The sequence below is a fragment of the Carcharhinus amblyrhynchos genome, chromosome 23, assembly GCF_965287045.1.
Source record: "Carcharhinus amblyrhynchos chromosome 23, sCarAmb.v2.hapA, whole genome shotgun sequence".
Lineage (NCBI taxonomy): Eukaryota > Metazoa > Chordata > Chondrichthyes > Carcharhiniformes > Carcharhinidae > Carcharhinus > Carcharhinus amblyrhynchos.
In genome coordinates, this window is record NC_137346.1 from 9737171 (window position 1) to 9756874 (window position 19704).

Here is a 19704-nt window from a genome sequence, read left to right on the forward strand (position 1 = left end):
ATCAGCCATGATCTTATTTAATAGCAGAGCAGGCTCGAGGGGCTGGATGGCCCACTCCTGCTCCTAGTTCATATGTTTTTAAGGCCAATTGATGGAGGCCAGCTGAGATTTCCCAGAGTGAGTGCTGCCCCTGGAAGCAGTGGACTGAGGAGTCCACATTTGGGACAGGTTTAGTGACTCTCGGGGCTGCCACAGGTGCAGAGGGTTCAGTGGAGCAGTTGGGAGAAGATTCACGTGACTGGTCAGTGAAATGAGGGGATGTGGGCCAGGTTCGATTCGTGGCCATTGGCATGTCCAAAAATGAGAGCTGACTGAATTAAAACTCACAAGATCCAAGAGACATGACAGGGCGAATGGTGAGGGAATGTTTCACCCAATGGGAAAGACCAGAACTGGGGCCATGGGTGTGAGTGTGTATGTGTCAGGCAGTGTGAGTGTGTGTATTGCGTGCTGTGTGTGTATTGGGGAGTGTGTATGTGTATATCAGGCAGTCTGTGTGTGTGTGTAACAGCCAGTGTGTGTACGTGTATCGGGCAGTGAATGTGTATCAACCTGTGTGTGTGTATCGGGTGGTATGTGTGTGCATCGAGCATGTGTATGCATGTGTGTGTCTGTGTGTATGTGTATCGGGTGGTGTCTGTGTGTGTATTGGGCAGTGTGTGTGTATATCAGGTAGTGTGTGTGTGTGTGTATGAGTATCCGGTGGTGTGTGTATCGGGCAGTGTGTGTGTATCGGGCAGTCTGTGTATCTGGTAGTGTGTGTGTGTCGGGTGGTGTGTGTGTTGTGTATAGGGCACTGTGTGTGTGTTTTGGGTGGTGTCTGTGTGTGTATCTGGCAGTGTGTGTATCAGACAGTGTGTGTGTGTATTGGGTGGGGTGTGTGTGTGCGTGTATCGGGTGGTGTCGGTGTGTTTATCGGGCAGTGTGTGTGTATTGGGCCATGTGTGTGTATCGGGTGGTGTGTGTGTATCGGGCAGTGTGTGTGTGTATTGAGTGGTGTCTGTATCAGGCAGTGTGTGTGTGTGTATCGGGTGGTGTGTGTGTTTATCGGGCAGTGTGTGTGTATTGGGCCGTGTGTGTGTGTATTGAGTGGTGTGTGTATCAGGCTGTGTGTGTGTGTATCGGGTGGTGTGTGTGTTTATTGGGCAGTGTGTGTGTATTGGGCCGTGTGTGTGTGTATTGAGTGGTGTGTGTGTATCAGGCAGTGTGCAAATCGGGCAGTGTGTGTGTATATCGGGCAGTCTGTGTCGGGCAGTGTATGTGTATTGGGTGGTGTGTGTGCATCAGGCTGTGTGTGCGTGCGTGTGTATACTGGGCAGTGTGTGTCTTTCTGGCAGTGTATGTGTGTGTGTGTGAGGTGGTGTGCATGTGTATATCAGTAGGTGTGCACGTGTGTATTGGTGGGTGTGTGTGCATATTGGGCAGTGTGTGTGTCAGTGGGTGTGTGTGTGTATCGGGTGGTGTGTCTGTGTGTGTGTATCGGATAGTGTGTGCATCAGGCTGTGTGTGTGTATCGGGCAGTTGTGTGTGATTGGATGGTATATGTGTGTATCGGGCAGTGTGTGTATAACGGGTGGTGTGTGTGTGTATCTGGCAGTATGTGTATGTGTATATAGAACAGTGTGTGTGTGTGTATCGGGCACTGTGTCTGTGTACCAGGCAGTGTGTGTGTTTATTAGGTGATGTTTGCGAGTATCGGGCTGTGTGTGTATATATCGGGCAGTGGGTGTATCAGACAGTGTGTGTGTGTGTGGGGAAATGTGTGTGTGTATTGAGCAGTATGTGTGTATCAGTGTGTGTGTATATCGGGCAGTGCGTGTATCGGGCATGTATGTGTATTGGGCAGGTTATGTGTGTCAGCCGGTGTGCGTGTGTGTATTGGGCAGTGTGTGTGTGTCAGCCGGTGTGCGTGTGTGTATTGGGCAGTGTGTGTGTCAGGCGGTCTGTGTGTGTGTATCGGGCAATGTACATGTATGTATCAGGGGGCTTGTGTTAGTGTCAGGTGATGTGTGTGTCAGGTGGTGTGTGTATATCCGTAGGTATGCGCATGTGTGTATCAGTGGGTGTGTGTACATATTGGGCAGTGTGTGTATCGAGCAGCATGTGTGTTAATGGTTGTGCGTATGTGTTTCGTGCGATGTGTGTGTATATGGGCATCTGGTGGTATATATTGGGCTATGTATAATCTATGCAATGTATATATTGGGCTGGGTCTAATTTGTGCAGTGTATAACTGTGCAGTGTATATATTGGACTCTGTATAATTTGTGCAGTGTATGTATTGGGCTGTGTATAATCTGGGCAGTGTACATATTGGGCTGCGTATAATCTGTGCAAGTTTAATCAGGCTGTGTATAATCTGTGCAGTGTATATATTGGGCTGTGTATAACCTGTGCAGTGTATATATTGGGCTGTGTATAATCTGTGCAGTGTATATATTAGGTGGTGCACGTTGAGGTAGGTTTCTGGAATGGAATGGTATGGGGTTGTCATTCGGTAACACCGGGGCGAAATAGATGGAACAAGTGAACCGCTTCCTTCACCATGCTTTGCGTGGTATTGTGTGTGTACTGCCCGATACACACACACACTGCCTGATCAACACACTGCCTTAAACACACACACATTCTGCCCAAAACACATACACACTGCCCGATACACACATACACTGCCAGATGCACACACGTACATCACCTGATACACACACACTTTCCGATACACACATACACACTGCCCGACACACACTTTCCAATACACACACATGCTGCCTGATACACATTCACATACACTGACCGATACACACACACTTTCCGATATTCACATACGCTGACCGATACACACTTTCCGATACACACACACACACACACACTGACCGATACACACACACTTTCCGATATTCACGCACACTGACCGATACACACACTTTCCAATACACACACACACACACTGCCCGATACACACACTGCCTGATACACACGCACTTTCCGATACACACACTTTCCAATACACACACAGTGCCCGATACACACACACTGCCCAATACACATGCACACATACTACCCGATACACAGGCACACACCACTCGATATACTTGCACACATACAGCACCCGTCTTTAATACAAAAGAAGCAGACAAGAAGTGAGTTCCAAACTGCTGTTTTGAAATTTTTTTTATTATTTCAGACAGACACATTGATTTCTGGACCACAGGAGAGGATGGAAACCTTTCACAAACTTTTTTTATTTTGAAAATACAAATATAAAATTATACTTTCCACATCTGTGATGTGAGAGAGCCCCATCCACATATTTTTACAACAGGGCTGAGTAAGCCATACACAGGGACCTGAAAGATGCTTTTTATTAAACCTAGTTGTTTGTACAGTGTTGAGAGTTCAAATTTAAACAGTGAGGTGAGAGCTGAGGGGGGCAATGAGAGTGAGCCAGGGTAACTGAACATCAGCAGGAACATCTGTGCCTACCACCATGGGACACAAACCCCCTCCATACTCAGCTAACCACACCGGTTATTTTTAATAGACTGAGAAGCTAAGGTGGCGTCAAAGCCCAGAGAATCAAACAATCCCAACAGTGCAGAGGAAGGCCCACTGAGTCTGCACTGATTCTCCAACACAGCATCCCACCCAGGTCCTCTCCCTGTATCCCCACGTACTTATCCAGCTAATTACTGCGGATGCTGGAATCTGAAACCAGAAGAGAAAAGTGCTGGGAAATCTCAACAGGTCCGGCCGCATCGGTAAGGAGAGAGAAGAGCTGATGTTTCGAGTCCAGGTGACCCTTTGTAAAAGCCCCAGCTTTGGCAAAGGGTCATCTGGACTCGAAAGGTCAGCTCTTTTCTCTCCTCACAGATGCTATGATGTGGAGTTGCCGGTGTTGGACGGGAGTGGGCACAGTGAGTAGTCTCATAACACCGGGTTAAACTCCAACAGGTTGATTTGGTAGCACGAGCTTTCGGAGCGCCGCTCCTTCATCCGGTGAGTGCGACCGAATAAACCTGTTGGACTTTAACCTGGTGTTGTGAGACTACCTACTGTGCCTACAGAGGCTGCCAGACCCACTGAGATATCTTGCAGCATTCTCTCTTTTGGCACTTACCCTGCTAATCTCCCTAACATCTTGGGACACTAAGGGTCAGTTTAGCTTGGTCGATCCACCGAACCAGCACATCTTTGGACTGTAGGAGCACCTGGAGGAAACCCATGCAGATATGGGGAGACTGTGCTGACAGTGACCCAAGCTGGGAATCAAACCCGTGTCCCTGGCGCTGTGAGGCAGCAGTGCTAACCACTGTGCCACCATGTTCCCAGGGAACTGTCTAGAATGCGAAGAGTGGACCAGACACAGTCTTCTCTGTAACCAACAAGGTGCGGAGAAAGGAAGCCTTTCTCTCTCCCTCCCCCATCGCACATCAGTTTGAAAGGCCCCATCCTTTCACTAACTCCTTGCTCTGGGCAAGGATTAACTCACTGATCACAAGTGAAGGAGAATTAAAGATTAACTGGTCAGCCCCTAAAGTGATGCTTGATAAAACAAAGTCAATACTTGAGGAATGTTTTATCATGGTTTTATCTTTTCTTTCCCTTCAGAGCGGGGGGTGGGGGAAGAAACTTTAAACCACTGAGAAAGACAGAACATATATTTGTATTGGGCTTTTCATATCCACAAGAGCCTTAAAGCCACGATTCTGAACTTTAATCTCTGTTGTACAGGTCGTAATAATCTCGCTCAGAGTATGACGCCTCATCAACCCTGATTGTCAATCTCAACTGTTAACCCTGAGCAGAGTGTAGAGTGAGAAAATGGAGATGGAGACGTGTAGAGTGAGAATGGAGACTGAGAGTGAGGTCTGTAGAGTGAGAATGGAGACTGAGAGTGAGGTGTGTAGAGCGAGAATGAGACGTGTAGAGACTGTGAGTGGGACGTGTAGTGAGCGCTGGAGGGTCAAGGTGGACACTTTCTACAGCACCGGGCAAAGTGCCTTTCCCGATTAGACAAGGTCAGCTGATGTTGCAATGTCTCAATCAGTACTTTCGACCAAAGGCTTTCTTCAGGAGAGCGGTAAGTTTTGCTGCACTAGGTAGGACGAGGTTAGCCCGCAGCTTCCCGTAACCAGGTGACTGAGGTGGAACAGGCGGGAAGATTAGCAAGTGAAAGCACGATTAACGAGACAAAGCAGGAGACAATGGAAGAGCACAGCAAGTCACTGTGTTTGAGGGCCTCTCGAGCAGACTTTTCAACTCCAGCTTGAGCCTATTTTTCTCTTTCAGCAGGAGATTTACTTTGTCACAATGAAACCCTCTGCTTTTTGGAACGTGGAGTTTTGTTGGCTTCTGCTGATAATTCAGGCTTCACAATGCACTCTATCAAACGCTGACTCACAGCACTGGATAATAGGACCTCGGAGTCGATTGCCTCACAATGCAGTGACAGCATTGGACATGAACTACAGTCAGCTTAGTGACCTTTCAAAAAGAAAGAACTTGCATTGATATAGCACCTTCCACAACCTTGGGGCAGCCCAGAGCTAATGAGGTACTTTAAGTGCAGTCACTGCTGTAAAGTATGGAACACAGCAGCCAATTTTCACTCAGCAAGATCCCACACACAGCATCCGGGTAACGGGCAGATCTTCTGCTTTGAGTGACGCTGGTTGAGTGGGTGGGCACTCGGGAATATCTCCCCCACTCTTCATCAAAGTGTTACCAAGGAATCTTTAAACTGCCACCCAAGAGGGTCCGAGAGGGTCTCACATTAACATTCCGTCCAAGGGATGTCCAGAAGCAATTTCACCGTACGGTATTGGGGTGATAACCTACGCCCTGAGCTCTGGAGTGGGACTCGAACCCAAGATCTTGTGCTTCAAGAGGTGCGACTGACAACCCTCTGCCCTGGATTCAGCCCAGCCCAGGCCCAAGACTTGACCTTGGCTGTGCCAATGGGTGGGAGCGGATTCTGTTCAATCCCCAAGTGAGCCTGGGATCTACAGCGCTGGCAACAATATCCTCCAAACTGCTCAAAAGGATGGGTCACTGCCAGGAAGGCAATACAATCCAGTGATCTGGGGCAGCGGAGGCCCCCTGCAGAAGGTTGGGACATTATCTGCTTGAGACTCTGTCTGCGGTGCGCTCAAATCAGGAGAGATAGCAACACCCAACAGGAGAAACCTTCAACACGTCATGAACATCGCTCGAATCGTCTCAGAGAGGAAGAGTTCAAACGCCTTTCGCTGAAATTCCCCATCTGTATGTATTAACTCTCACACAGGACAAAGATATCTCTCTCAAAGACAGACAGGTTTTCGTCACCTGCCTGGGTTTCAGCTGAGTGGCAAGGAACATTGACCACTGTAAGTGGTGTCAAGACAGCTTAACGTGACCCACACACACGGACGGCTAATGTACTTTGTTCTCAGGGCAGATGGTGACAGTTTACATGGAAGGGCACTCGATAAGACTTAAGGGTAATGGCAAATACAATTGCGCTAAGCAAACAGCGAGGAATTAAAGTAATCAAAAGACATCAGCACAAAGAAATTGCCTGGACTGCGTGGCGCAGATGGAGCCCACAGGCCAAAGGGAACTGCCTGTTTCAGACTGGAAAATAAGTTTACTTTTTCACATTGGTGTGAAATAAAGACTTAGATTTATATTGCACCTCTCGTGACCTCAGGAGGTCTCAAAGCACTTTACGGTATTTTTGAAGACTGCCGTAAAATAAGAAATATTGAAATAAAGACAACCAACGTGGCAATAAAGCATCTCAAAAGTTTCTTCACACAACCTCTAGTACTTCTGGACAGGAAACAGTGGCTGGTCTCCAAATCCCTGGTTTTAATTTGTACCTCCTTTTTGGTGATCCTAATGAGTTAAGTGCCATTTGAAAGAGGCACATTAACCCCACTGTAAAAAAAAAGCTTTAAAGGAAGCTTGCCAACTGAAGTTAAAATATTTCCAGGGCCGATACTCCAGACTGGCGCCCACCAGTCATGGGAGGCTTCCAGTGTGCCACATGTTGTCCTGGGACACCCAAATGCGGACTGCGGAAGAGGGGCAGGTAGTCAGGCCAAACAACTGCTCGCTGCCTGAAGCTGTTAACGGCCATCCATTTATTAGCCAACAAGTAGATTAGCGCACCCCGCTGGATCGCTGTGTTGTTTTGGCAACAGTCGGCCAGAATAAAACGTGCCTTAAGTTTAGAGTTTATTTATTAGTGTCACAAGTAGGCTTACATTAACACTGAAGTTACTGTGAAAAACCTGTGGTTGCCACGCTCCGGCGCCTGTTTGGGTACACGGAGGGAGAATTTAGCATGGCCAATGCACCCTAACCAACACGTCTTTCAGATTGGTTGCATATACAGAGGGACTAAAATACAGGAGGTTTTGGTAGCACTGTTAAGGGCTTGCTTTTCCTTAGGAAACTATGATGGGACAGGGAGAAAATGGTAGGCAAAATGAAACCTATTTTGGGCTAATCTTTTCTTGTACATGTCCATCCTTCGCTCTGTTTACCGGGTCATTTCAGATTGTACTGGGGCTGTGCAGTAGACTTGGGACGCCTGCTGGGTCCCATAGTTCTACCACTCGGTATTTCTCCGTGCCGCCTGCAATCCAATCCACAAAGTAAATAACAAGTGGAGGAGGAGTTAAGAGAGACACTCTCGCGTTTAAAACAGCAGAAACTGCAGCGCAGTAATCTTCGGGATTGTCATTGTATTCCAATCAGCCCTCTGCAAACAGCTTACAATTATCCATTTCAGGTCAATTTCACAGGATTGATTAGTCGTTTCTAAAAGAAAAAAGTTCTCCAGGCAGATTATCCCAGGGAAAGAAATATCCAGGGAGAGCATCATCAGTCTCGCTACGCTGGCAATAGAGAAAAGGCGCGCAGGACAAAGGAAACTGCCAGTTAATTGTGCCGCTAATCGATCTGTTCCCCACAGAGGGGCCCGCTGGCATCACCCAGGGCTGCCCCGTGCCAAGAGGAGAAATCGGATTGGAGCCGACTGCTCTGATCCCAGACAGGAGGCGGAATCTCCTGCTGCCAGTGGTGGGCTTAGCGCTGGGAAGGGAGCTCAATCAGGCTAGGTGGAGGGGGGTACCTGCGGCCTCTACTGGAGTTTAAGATACGGTGGAGAGGCCCTGTACCACTGATTAGTACCCTTAACTGGCCTAGTAATGACCGTTTCAGGGTCCCTCCCCCTGATCCAGATGAGCCTGTCCACACGCCTAGCCTGCCCGATTGGTAAAAGAGCACCAGGGGGTTGGGAGGGTGGTGGTTACTCAGTGCCTGATTGCAGGCGTGGGCATCAGGGGTATCCACTGAGAACCATCTCCCAGCCCTTGTTTCCAAAAGCCCCACTTCCCCCACACGGCCTCCAGCCCGAGAAACCCACTCCCCGCTTGATCTGCCGTTCTCTGGAGCACAGGGGATCTGGGCTCTGATGTTCCACCAATGCCCCCTTCCTTGGCACCGTTGATCATCACAAGAGCCGCCAGCCCTCTGACTGATCTGCAGCTCTTGGTGGGGACACTCGATTCTGGGGGAGGGCTTGCTGGCTGTCCCAGGATCTGCCCCACTGGCATCAGATCCAACAAGTCTTCCAGAAGAGGGGGACATGGGTCTCTCGTTGGTTCTGCAGCTGCCTGCCGAGACCATCACCACTCATGGAAGATTCCACCCACGTCTTATTTCAAAGGACCACACATTCTGAGGTCACCCCTCCCATTTAACTAAGTCCCTTCATGGCTGGACCAGTAGTAGAGTGTTACATGAAGGAAGGCAGGGTGTGAGGGCATCTCTACCCTCTGGTGCGGTCACTGTCCAGAGGGCTCAGTACCAAGAGAATGGGAAAATTTGCGCAGTGAGTCAGTCCAAAGATGTGCGGGTTAGGTGGATTGGCCATGCTAAATTGCCCCTTTGTGTCAGGGGCAGTAGCTAGGGTAAATGCATGGAGTTGTAGGGATAGGGTGGGATAGTGGTCAGTGTAGACTCGATGGGCCAAATGGCCTCTTTCTGCACTGCGGAGATTCTATGATTCTGTCTGTTGGGTAACACCAATTCAGGGGCCCCTCCAAGGACAGACACCCCTTCCCCAGCCCCTCCATCCCCAAAGCTGGTTGGCAGCCACCTCAATTGCAGCCACCCCCGCCCCCATCCTACAAACACCCCCCACTCTGCCCCCATACCCCTCCCACCGCTCCACCTCCCCGTGGCTAACCCAAGATGCAGAGAAAGAGGAAAAAGAGTTCACTCTGTCAACTTGCATCAGTGTGGAGGGCTGCTGGTTTTAGCCTGAGGCTGTAATTGGCACATTAAAGCGAATTCTGGTCTAAAAGATTAATTCCAACGACATTAAGTAATTGAGCCAACGGCCATCACGTCAATGGGTTTTAGCACAAATTTGAAAGTGTGAATATTATTTGTTGGTAGCATGTGTAAGTCATTAACCAAGCTAACCTCCAGTCCTGACGGACATGAGACCTTATTGAGAGTGAGGGGAACTTGTGACTGATACAGAGTTGCCTAGGGGCAGGCAGGAGGGTGGAGAATCAATCCATTCTCTTCCGCTTTCATCTGGGATAATGTACAGCAGTGGTTCCCAACTTTTCATATGTCACGGCACACTTCTATAAAAACAGCTTTTACACACACCACCTGTCTTCTTCCCTTACTGGGGACTCTATTCTAAACTTCTCCCTGTCCACTCCCTTGTGTTTTGTTTTAAGCCTCGATCTGTCTCTCTTGCTTCTCCCAGGGTTTTTGCTGCCTTTTTGGGTTTTGGCTTTTTAAGCTGGCATATGGGGACCTTTCTCTTCAACTCCACTTCTCGTTGGTCAATGCGCATAGGCCTGACCAATGTAAAAGATCTAAATTGAGCATGTGCGGCTCTTTCCCAGTCGGGGCAAGTGCAGGGGGTCCGAGATTCATCGGGTCTTTTTTTTTATTCCAATTCAATCCGATCAAGTTCAATTTAAAGTCTCAACAAGTTGGGACATTCCCAACCCAAGGTGACAAGACAGGACTCTCGCCTCCTGTCTTGGGCTTGATCTACATGATCCAAGCTGATTGGAGTAGGTGTAGCTCCTCCTCCAAGGCTTGATCTCATTTGCATCTTAGCCAAAAGGCCCAGATGCCACTTTAAAAAATTTAAACCTAATGACTTCAACCAAGCGCAGCATGTCGATACTACTCTTGATCTTAGCCAAAAGTGAACACAAAATGGAGATGTTGACCACAGAGTTAAAGACGAAGGTCAGTTTTAGCTTGGTTACGTGAATTTTGAATCAGTTTGAACCTTTTCTTGTGGCACACTTGGGGACCTTCACCGGTTGGGAACCACTGTTGTAGAGGCCCAAACATGTCAGGTCAGAGAGAGGTTACAGGATCAGGATGTTTCAAGTTTGGATCTTAGAACAGAAGACTCTTACATTCCTAGAGCCGCCTTCATGACCTCAGGGCCTTGCAAGGAGCTCCACTCAACACCCGAAGGGTACAACCGCCCGGGCAAACCTGGCCTAGTACATCTGATTGGATCGACAGTAACTCTTTTGCCTTCAGTGCCCTAGAGTGGCATACAGGGTCAATCTCATTATTGTCGAAGCCAGCACAGGCGGCCTTACAACCCAGAAATCATAGAATAGAAACCCTTCAGTGCAGGAGGAGGCCATTCGGCCCATTGAGTCTGCACTGACCACAATCCCACCCAGGCCCTATCCCCACAATCCCATATATTTACCCCACTAATCCCTCTAGCCAATGCATCCCGGGACACTAGGTGGCAATTTAACATGGTCAAATGCAACTAACCCGATTGAAACGGCAGCCTTGGCGTCATGTGACCGCCAATCACCCGCCATTTTAAACACAAGGCAGCCATTTTGAATTACTGTTTTGGCAGATCTGGGGAGAACCTGCAGAGAAACGGGCAGGCCCGACCGTCGCCACCAAACCCTCAGCGCCGTCGCCGGCACGGTGCGGCGGTCAGTCCTCCCTCAACGTCACCTTGGCTCACACCTGGCCTTCCTCTGCCTTCCCTCCACCCTACCCCACCCTACCCCACAAGCCCCCGTCACCTCAGCTTCAAGTTCTAACAGTGGCGGCATTACTGCGCCGAGTTCTCAGTCAAACAGCTTTCAGGTCTTGGAAAAAAAAATCACCAACACTTGCCCAATGAATTCGAAACTAGTCTAAGCAAGATGTGTAACAATCATCAGCTGTAAACTGCTGTACAATGAAAAATAAAAGTTTGAGCAAAACAGAGCCATGCTACCTTAAAGTCCAAGCTACAAGACCAAATTAAAAAATAATAAACTGTATGGACTCCTCTTAAAGTGACAGAATTCAGTCACGAGAAAACCTTAACAAACCCAATGTTCTAGACGAGTGAGAACTAAAGTAAACCTTACTATATAGGCAGACACGTTAAAACATAGTTTTATTTCTTTAAAAATATTTGTGCAGTGGGCCACTGGGACTGTGGTTTATGTATATAAACATTAAAACTTAGCACACAATCACTTTTTTTTATTATCAATTTCATCTGAGCTTTTAAAAAAATATGGATTCTTTTCTTAATAAAATCATTTTCATAATTATAGCTTGTGTCCCTCTTAAAAATAATAAAAATCCAGTTTTTGCATATCTAGCGTTAGCATTTAAGGTAGTATGGCAACCCCTTTTAAGAGACAAGGGTGGGGGAATCCACTTAATGCCTTTTTTACTTCCCAGAATCAAAATGTCATGAAAGCTTTGGTTAGTCGAAACCACATCAGATCAGCAGAATTGCCCCAACATTAGAATGGTTAGTAATTACCTTCTTTTTTTTAAATTATTAATTATTAAATACAGGAAATCCTATCCTTACTGGTCCTAGATCTCATTTAAACTACATCTAATAACTTGAATTCCTTAAAAAATCTTTTTTTTTTAACTTTTTTTTCGTTGAAGTTACGGCAACATCTACGACTAAATACTCAAGATTTATTTATTGGAGAGAGAATTATCTCGTCTTAAAAATCACTAGGCGTAAGCAACAAAGACAGCACACTCCCAAGACGATAGCAACTGTACACACTAGCAAAAAATACATCAATGTCTAAGGGTGAACCAGGGGGCAGAGGGGTGATGTGGAAATTTATCTTCGTGATGTGAAAGGAACAGGGGGTGAAATAAAACAAACTAGGAAATACAGTACAGAATTATCAATAACCCCCCCAAAAATATATATGTATATATATATATATTTAGCAATACAAATGTTCCCTGATTACAATCAGATCTTAGGGAACTATTGTTTTTATTTCTTTTCCCAAGAACAACTTTCATCTTCTTTGAAACGTGTGTTAATTATTTTACTTTCCCTCCTTGGTCAAATCTTCTCTCACTTATAAAAATCTCGAAGCTTCTAGCATTTTCCTAACCAGTTGTTTCGAAGGCAAATAAAAAATAAATCAGGGACTTTAAAAGAACAGAACAGACGCGCTTCTGCTTCTCGCTTTCCGTTCTGAAAAAGAAACGGCCCTGACACGATCTATGATGTCCTCCTCTACGTTGCTGCCTCTAAAGTTACCTGCTTCTGTCTAATAGCCAGGCCGTACATACATTAATCGCTGTTAGCTACCCCAAAAAAATAGAACAGTAATAATCCAAGAGTTACAGCAGCTACCCTTTCCCTTGTCCATCGGTGTGTTATAACAAAGGGTCTAATAGTACCAGATTCCGTATATCAAAAGGATTGCTGCTATTTTACTCTCTTAATAACAAAAGGACTTGTTGCTTTGTCTCACAGTAAACTTAACAACCTGCAACTCTCTCACTTCATGATACCACCTAATGTCATTTCTACTGGCTGTCGCAGCCCTAACTTGTCTCAATTTAATTTTAAAAATAAAAGACAAATGTAACAACAAAAAAAATCAGACTATCCTTCATACATCTCTCCCCCCTGTCTAAGGGGATCCAGGACCATAATAAAAACAAAATGCCAAATAATTAACATGTGCAAATAGGACTTGTCAGTTTCTCTCTACCAATCACAGTGCAACGATTTTCTGTTTTTTTAAAATGTTATTTTAATTATCTTTAAGTCTACAATAAATTAATCTTTAGAATGCTTCTATGCTGAAACCAATACAGCACTGAGGTATTCGTGAAAGCTTTCTTTTCTTTTGCTCTCTAATTCAGTAATACAGAGTAAAATGGATTAAGAGGCTTGTGTGAGTTTCGTTTCATTTTGTTTTGTACTGCCATCCTATATGTGTCTAAACAGGCAATAGAGTGACTGACGCGGCGCTCATCTAACAACAGATTAAAGGAGAGGAAAGCGAATGGTTGTAAAGTGACAACAATTAGCTGCGGTTGATTGTGATGCGGGGAGCTAGAACTCCTAGCCAGTTTGTTTTTAAAGACAAAATTCAATTTAATTCATTTGGACTACTTTTTCACTCTACGAAGTGAAAAATATTCTTCTTGTTTTCATTTACGGCGTGGATTCTTCAATTTGCGTGCTTTTTTGTTACAAAAAAAAGAAGAAAATAAAAGCATGATTGAGACGACCCTAGACCAAAAAGATCTGTCTCGGGCTGTCTGCAGGGGGCTTGAAATCGACTAGAAAATTAACGTACTGGTAATGACGCGAGTACAGTCAATAATTCCATCAGAGTCATCTACACAGCAAGTTGAACAGTGTTACACTAGCTTCATTATAGTGCGGCGCAGGCAACCAAACTCGGCAAGGTTGCCAACTCGCATCCGAGTTGAGATAATCCTCACTTCGCTCGTGTGCCACTACCCCAGAGCAGCACCATAAGCAACAATAAAACCCCAAAAACATTTGTACTCCTTTCTTTCTTTCTCTCTCTCTCTCGACCTCAATCACTCTCTTTGAATAGAATATACGCAGCCCACTTGGAATTGTTATTTACATTATTTCAGACTTCACAACTTCTACAAGATAATAAAACAGCTGTATACTATAATCACCGCTTCAAAAAAAGGGGGACGAGCCGTAAGAGGGGGGGGGGGGGAAATTAAACACAAACCTGTGAAAACAGTACGTGTAGAAAAAGGACTTGGAAAAGAAATCTCACAGTCCTGACCTTATTGCCATAAAGTGGAGCTGAACAAGATACAAGGACAAAAAAATAGATTTATTTTCTGATTGTTAGTCAGGCTACTTCTCTGCTCCGGCTAGGTGACAACATTTAAAGCAGAACTGATACACCCACCCACCCAAACCCTCCCCCAATTTCCCTGGCTCTAGGTGATGACCGCCCCACAGGGAGATGACACTTGTGCTAGAATATTCTCCCTTCTGTTTTTGTCGGTCTTCACCTTGGTTCTGTCATTTACCTGAGCCTCTCCCTCACCCCCAACCCACCCCACTACTTCATAAACTCTGGGAGGAAGGATCTTGAAGAAATAAAAGAGGGTCCTTTCCCAGTCAAGGTGACACACGCTCACACACATAAAAGTTTGAAAGAGATTACATAGCAGGATTAATGATGTCAGAAATATTATACACAGTCTAAGAACTACCTCACTATCCATAACACAAAAAAAAAGCAAGGGGGGGAAAAAATTATACCGGTGATTCAAAATAAATTTCAAAATAAATCAAGAAACACTAAAAAGACTATTATTATTAATCATTTAAAATGCCATTTTTTACCCTAAGATTATAATACAGTAGACCACTGAGATGATGCAATTTAATTTTTCGTGTTTTAAAAAAATCAGTCAGTCCTCAGAGTGCCACCTCCAGTTTTTTTCTCTTTGCTCAGCTGACGGTTTTAGTGCTCTTTCCCTGTGTGTGTGTGTGTGTGTGTGTTTGTCTGTGGGTGTATGTGTCTGGGTGTGTGTGTGGGTGTGTATGTGTGTGTGTGTCTGGGTGTGTGTTTGTCCATTCCAACTCTCCTCTTCGCTCTGATGACATCACCTGAATCTGGGACCAGTCAGAAAGTTCGGCCAGTCTTGCGTGGAGCTCCTGATAAACTCTGCAGGGGGAGAGAGGAGAGGTGGGGGAGAGGAGAGGTGGGAGAGGGGGAAAGGGGAGTTGGGGAGGAAAGGGGAGTTGGGGAGGAGGAGGGGGGAGAGTTGGGGGTTCAGAGAGAGAAGAGCAGAATAAGTTTAACTCACATCGCTGATCATCGTCGAGTTGCTACCTATACAACAGCAAAGAGAAATGCCAGGAGTGTAAACTACAAAGAAAAAGAGGCTAAAACACGATTGAGAATGCAGGAGAATTAGGAAGGAAGGACACACGGTAGTTTACACAACAGGAAGGAATGTTTCAAGAGTAAACTGAGAGAGGGGGAAGAGAACATTGTCCAAGTGCAAACCCAGATGGACTTGGGGAACCTAATATTTGGTCTCCCAGCTGATAAGACCATACCCAGAGCTATCGGGCTGGTCCCTCTGACTACAGTTCCGCTTGGAGCCAGTGAACTGCTAAATACTAGGAGACACTCAGGAGTCAATGTTTAAAGTGGCATCAGTTGCCCCAGAGGCAATGTGGCAAAATTACTATTCTGTACTTATCTCACCCATTGCTGGAGCCACTTCATTCCCTTCCCATTGTCCCCGGCGATATTTAGGCAATATTCTCTATTCGTGATCAGCTGCTAATCGACACACACATTAGGCCCTGTGACATCTTCTTGCAACTTACTCAACACCACTGCCCAACAGTGCGTCTGAGACTTTGGGTATGTCACACAGATAGTCGCAAGTCCGAACTCCTGCAAGACACCACACCCACACCTATCCTCCTTCCCCCTTTGTCATCACTTGTCTGATGAGCCAATGTAATCCCTGGAAAATGACTGGTCCTGGTCAAATCCTGGAATTCCATTTTAAGGCACGCAAGCCCAGTGCAGACCAGCCCTTGTCCATTCCCAAATGTCACTGGATCATTCCCACCCATTGGCCTCAGGGTCTGGAATGTTCCACATGACATAAAGAGTTTTAAAAAGTAGCAAATGGCCAAAGTTAGGGACTGGATAACTTGTCAAACATTGTAATTTCATTACTCAAATGGCTTCACATTTTTAACCTATTAAGCATGTGTTTCTAATACATTATAATTTACACAAAGCCCATCAGAAATTTCAATTGGAGATCAGTTTAATTTGTTTCTTCCCCTCTATATAAAAGCAATTTAATAATAGAAACACAGAATCCCTGCAGTGCAGAAGGAGGACATTCAGCCCATCGGGTCTGCACCAACTCTCTGGAAGAGATCCTACCCAGACCCCACCCCAGCCCCTTAACCCCTGCACATTTATCCCACTAATCCACCTAACCTACACATCCCTAGAGACTAAGGGGCAATCTAGCATGGCCAATACACCTAACCTACACATCTTTGGACACTAAGGGACAGTTTATCCTGCTAATCCACATAACCAACACATCTTTGGACATTAAGGGGTGATTTACCATGGCCAATTCACCTAAATTACACATTTTTGGACACTAAGAGGCAATTTAACATGGTCAATCCACTTAATCTACACATGTTTGGGCACTAAGGGGCAATTTACCGTGAACAATCCATCTAACCTACACATTTTTGGACACTGAGGGGTGACTTGTCCGACTAAGCCACGTAACCTACACATCTTTGGGCACTAAGGGGCAATTTACCGTGAACAATCCATCTAACCGACACATTTTTGGACACTGAGGGGCGATTTGTCCGACTAAGCCACCTAACCTACACATCTTTGGACACTAAGGGGCAATTTACCATAGCCAATCCACCTAACCTGCACATCTTTGGACACTAAGATGGAATTTACCAAGGCCAATCAAACTAACCCGCACATCTTTGGAGTGTGGGAGGAAACTGGAGCACTGGGAGGAAACCCACACAGACACGGGGAGAAGGTGCAAACTCCACACAGACAATGACTCAAGCCGGGAATCGAACCCGGAACTCTGGCACTGTGAGGCAGCCATGCTAACCACTGAGCCATTGTGCCGCCCTAATCAAAGAACTTCAACCTGAGGTGAGACCGGGTAACATGAGCGTACGAACATATTTGGCTTTGTTTTAATCTTTGGGACAATTGAGTTTCTTGGCTGCCTGCAGCGGTGGAACCCTGCAGCACACACCTCAGGAGTTCCCAGCATTCAGACTGCATGGACTTGATGATTGGCGATTGTTAGAATGTACCCAGTGACAACTTTGTATCAGATGTAATGTGACCAATGGTTACAAGCTGCAAGGGTCAGCTGACCCAGTAAACCATGGAACCAATTAGAGAATGAGGTGATGGTCAGCTGACCAGCTGACTCATTATAAATAAGAACCTGTTGGGAATTGTGTAGAGCTTGGGCGAGGCCTCATGTTTGGAGTAATGAAGTTTCTTTATTAAACCCTTCCTTTGACTTATAAGATGGAATAAGTTTTGTTAGATTGTTATTGGTTACATTTGAAGAGTTCCTTCTGAAGAAACGGTGATGGCTGTTGATTCTGACTCATTTTACAGCCTTGGTGAATGCCAACGCAAGGAGGTTAAGTGGGTCTCTTTAGAATTGCAGAGTGGGCATCAATTCAGGAGATTACAAAAATGGAGGACAAGGCTTTGTCAGTCCCAGCTTCGAATGGTCATGGGAGTATGTGGGAGATCCAGGAACACTCAATTGCAGTTGTTCTGAAAAATTCTTTCATGGAGCATCGCTGGTGAGGACAGCATTTGTTGCCCACCCCTAACTGCCCTTGAACTGAGCAGTGCTAACCAGTGTGCCAGGCAGTGCTGCCTCACAGCACCAGGGACCCGGGTTCAATTCCCGGCTCGGGTAACTGTCTGTGTGGAGTTTGCGCGTTCTCCCCTTGTCTGCATGGGTTTCCTCCGGGTGCTCCGGTTTCCCCCCCACAGTCCAACGATGTGCAGACGGATTGGCCGTGCTAAATTTCCCCTTAGTGTCAAGGGGACTAGCTATCTTAAATGCATGGTGTTATGGGGATAGGGCCTGGGTAGGGATCGTGGTCAGTGCAGGCTAGATGGGCCAAATGGCCTCCTTCTGCACTGCCGGACTCTGAGTGGCTAATTTGGCTATTTTAGAGGGCGGCTGAGAGTTAACCACATTGCTGTGGATCTAGAGTCAAATGTAGGCCAGACTGGGTAAGACCGGCAGATTTCCTTCCCTAAAGGACATTAGTGAATCAGAGGGACTATTTTGATGACAGTTGATAGTTTCACATTCACTGTTACTGAAGCTAGCTTTATAATCCGGATTTTATTCACTGATTTTAAATTTCCCCAGCTGCCCTGGTGGGATTTGAACCCATGTCCCTAGTGTATTAGCCTGTGGTTATAGGATTACCAGTCCAGTGACATTACCACCATGCCACCATCTCCTCTCAACCTGTAGGTGGACGTTGGGATCTCTCATGATACTTGCACCATCCTCCTCTGGCCAGTACAGGCAGAATTGCAGATTCCTCCTACACAGGAGGGGCACATTCGCAGGAAGGAGATGATCGCAGGAGGGAAAAAGGCTGCTACACGGGAATTAAGGAGAACAGAATAAATGTGTCCACTAAGTTGGTTTTACCAGCAGGAGAGGACAGTGCAGCCACACAGGAAGCAAAGCTAGCATCATAACTGGCAAGCCAGAAGGGCAGACACTTAGTCGTGTTAGCAAGCAAGCCTAAGCCAGGAGACTGAAGAATATCTCGCTGAACACTTACTGAGTCTAGGCAGTGGTGGGATGTGTGCTGAATGAAGATGGCCACTGAACTAGAACTGTGATTAAGGAGTGAGAGCAGTAAGTCTGGACACTTAGTGGGGCCAGGACATCAGATGAGGACGAAATGAACCTGGAAATTAATGATCAGGACACCAGAAGGAAAACCCAATGAACTGGGAGAAGGGTGGGGTCAGGCAACAACTCCTTTGGGAAACGATAAAGGTATTTTAAACTTCCCATTCTAGAGTGGCACGGTGGCACAGTGGTTAGCACTGCTGCCTCACAGTGCCAGGGACCCGGGTTTGATTCCTGGCTCGGGTCACTGTCTGTGTGGAGATTGCACATTTTTCCCATGTCTGTGTGGGTTTCCTTCCACAGTCCAAACCTCTGTACATTAGGTTGATTGGCTAAATTGCCCCTTATGTCCCAGGATGCATAGGTTAGAGGGATTAACAGGGTAAATATGTGGGGTTGTGGGGATTGGGCGTGGGTGGGATTGTTGTCAGTGCAGGCTGGATGGGCCGAATGGCCTCCTTCCGCACTGTAGAATTCCAGGATGGGGAATAGAAGCAGTTGCTCATGATCACATGGGCATTGGGAAGTTGAGAAGGGAAATAATTGGCTTCCAATCACTCTGTTGTGGGGACAGGGAAGGCAGTCTCGCTGAGGCGTGTGGGGACAATCATCCCGTCCTCTCTCATACTACCTCCGGCACATCACCAAGTCTAGAAGCAGGGCAGGCGATGCCTTGCTGTCGCCACTCACTAATGGAACACACTGGAAGGGCAGATGCACATAAGACTGGGGTTCAGGAACTTGATGGCCCATTGCTTGTCTTTCCATCAATTAATTCCCAATCGTTTGCCGCACAACCGGAGCTGGGAGCAGAGATGTGTAGTGGCGTGTTCTGAAAATAGACCACTAGCAAGGAAAGCCTTTCCTCATCACTCGATCTTGTCCAACTTTTTCACACCCTCATTTGTC

General features: G+C 46.4%; 1 protein-coding gene across 10 annotated transcripts in view; it reads right to left on the bottom strand.

Annotated features, from left to right (window-relative positions):
• Window positions 1-14827: 14827 nt before the first annotated feature.
• Window positions 14828-19704, bottom strand: part of msi2b (musashi RNA-binding protein 2b) — a 560852-nt gene continuing 555975 nt past the window's right edge. For all 10 annotated transcript variants that reach the window (XM_080210479.1, XM_080210476.1, XM_080210473.1 and 7 more), the window contains one exon: window positions 14828-15017. Coding sequence is in view for 1 of the 10 variants with exons in the window: in XM_080210471.1 (XP_080066597.1) it covers window positions 14976-15017 (42 nt within the window). In the remaining 9 variants the exon portion in view is untranslated. The remainder of the gene's footprint in view (window positions 15018-19704) is intronic.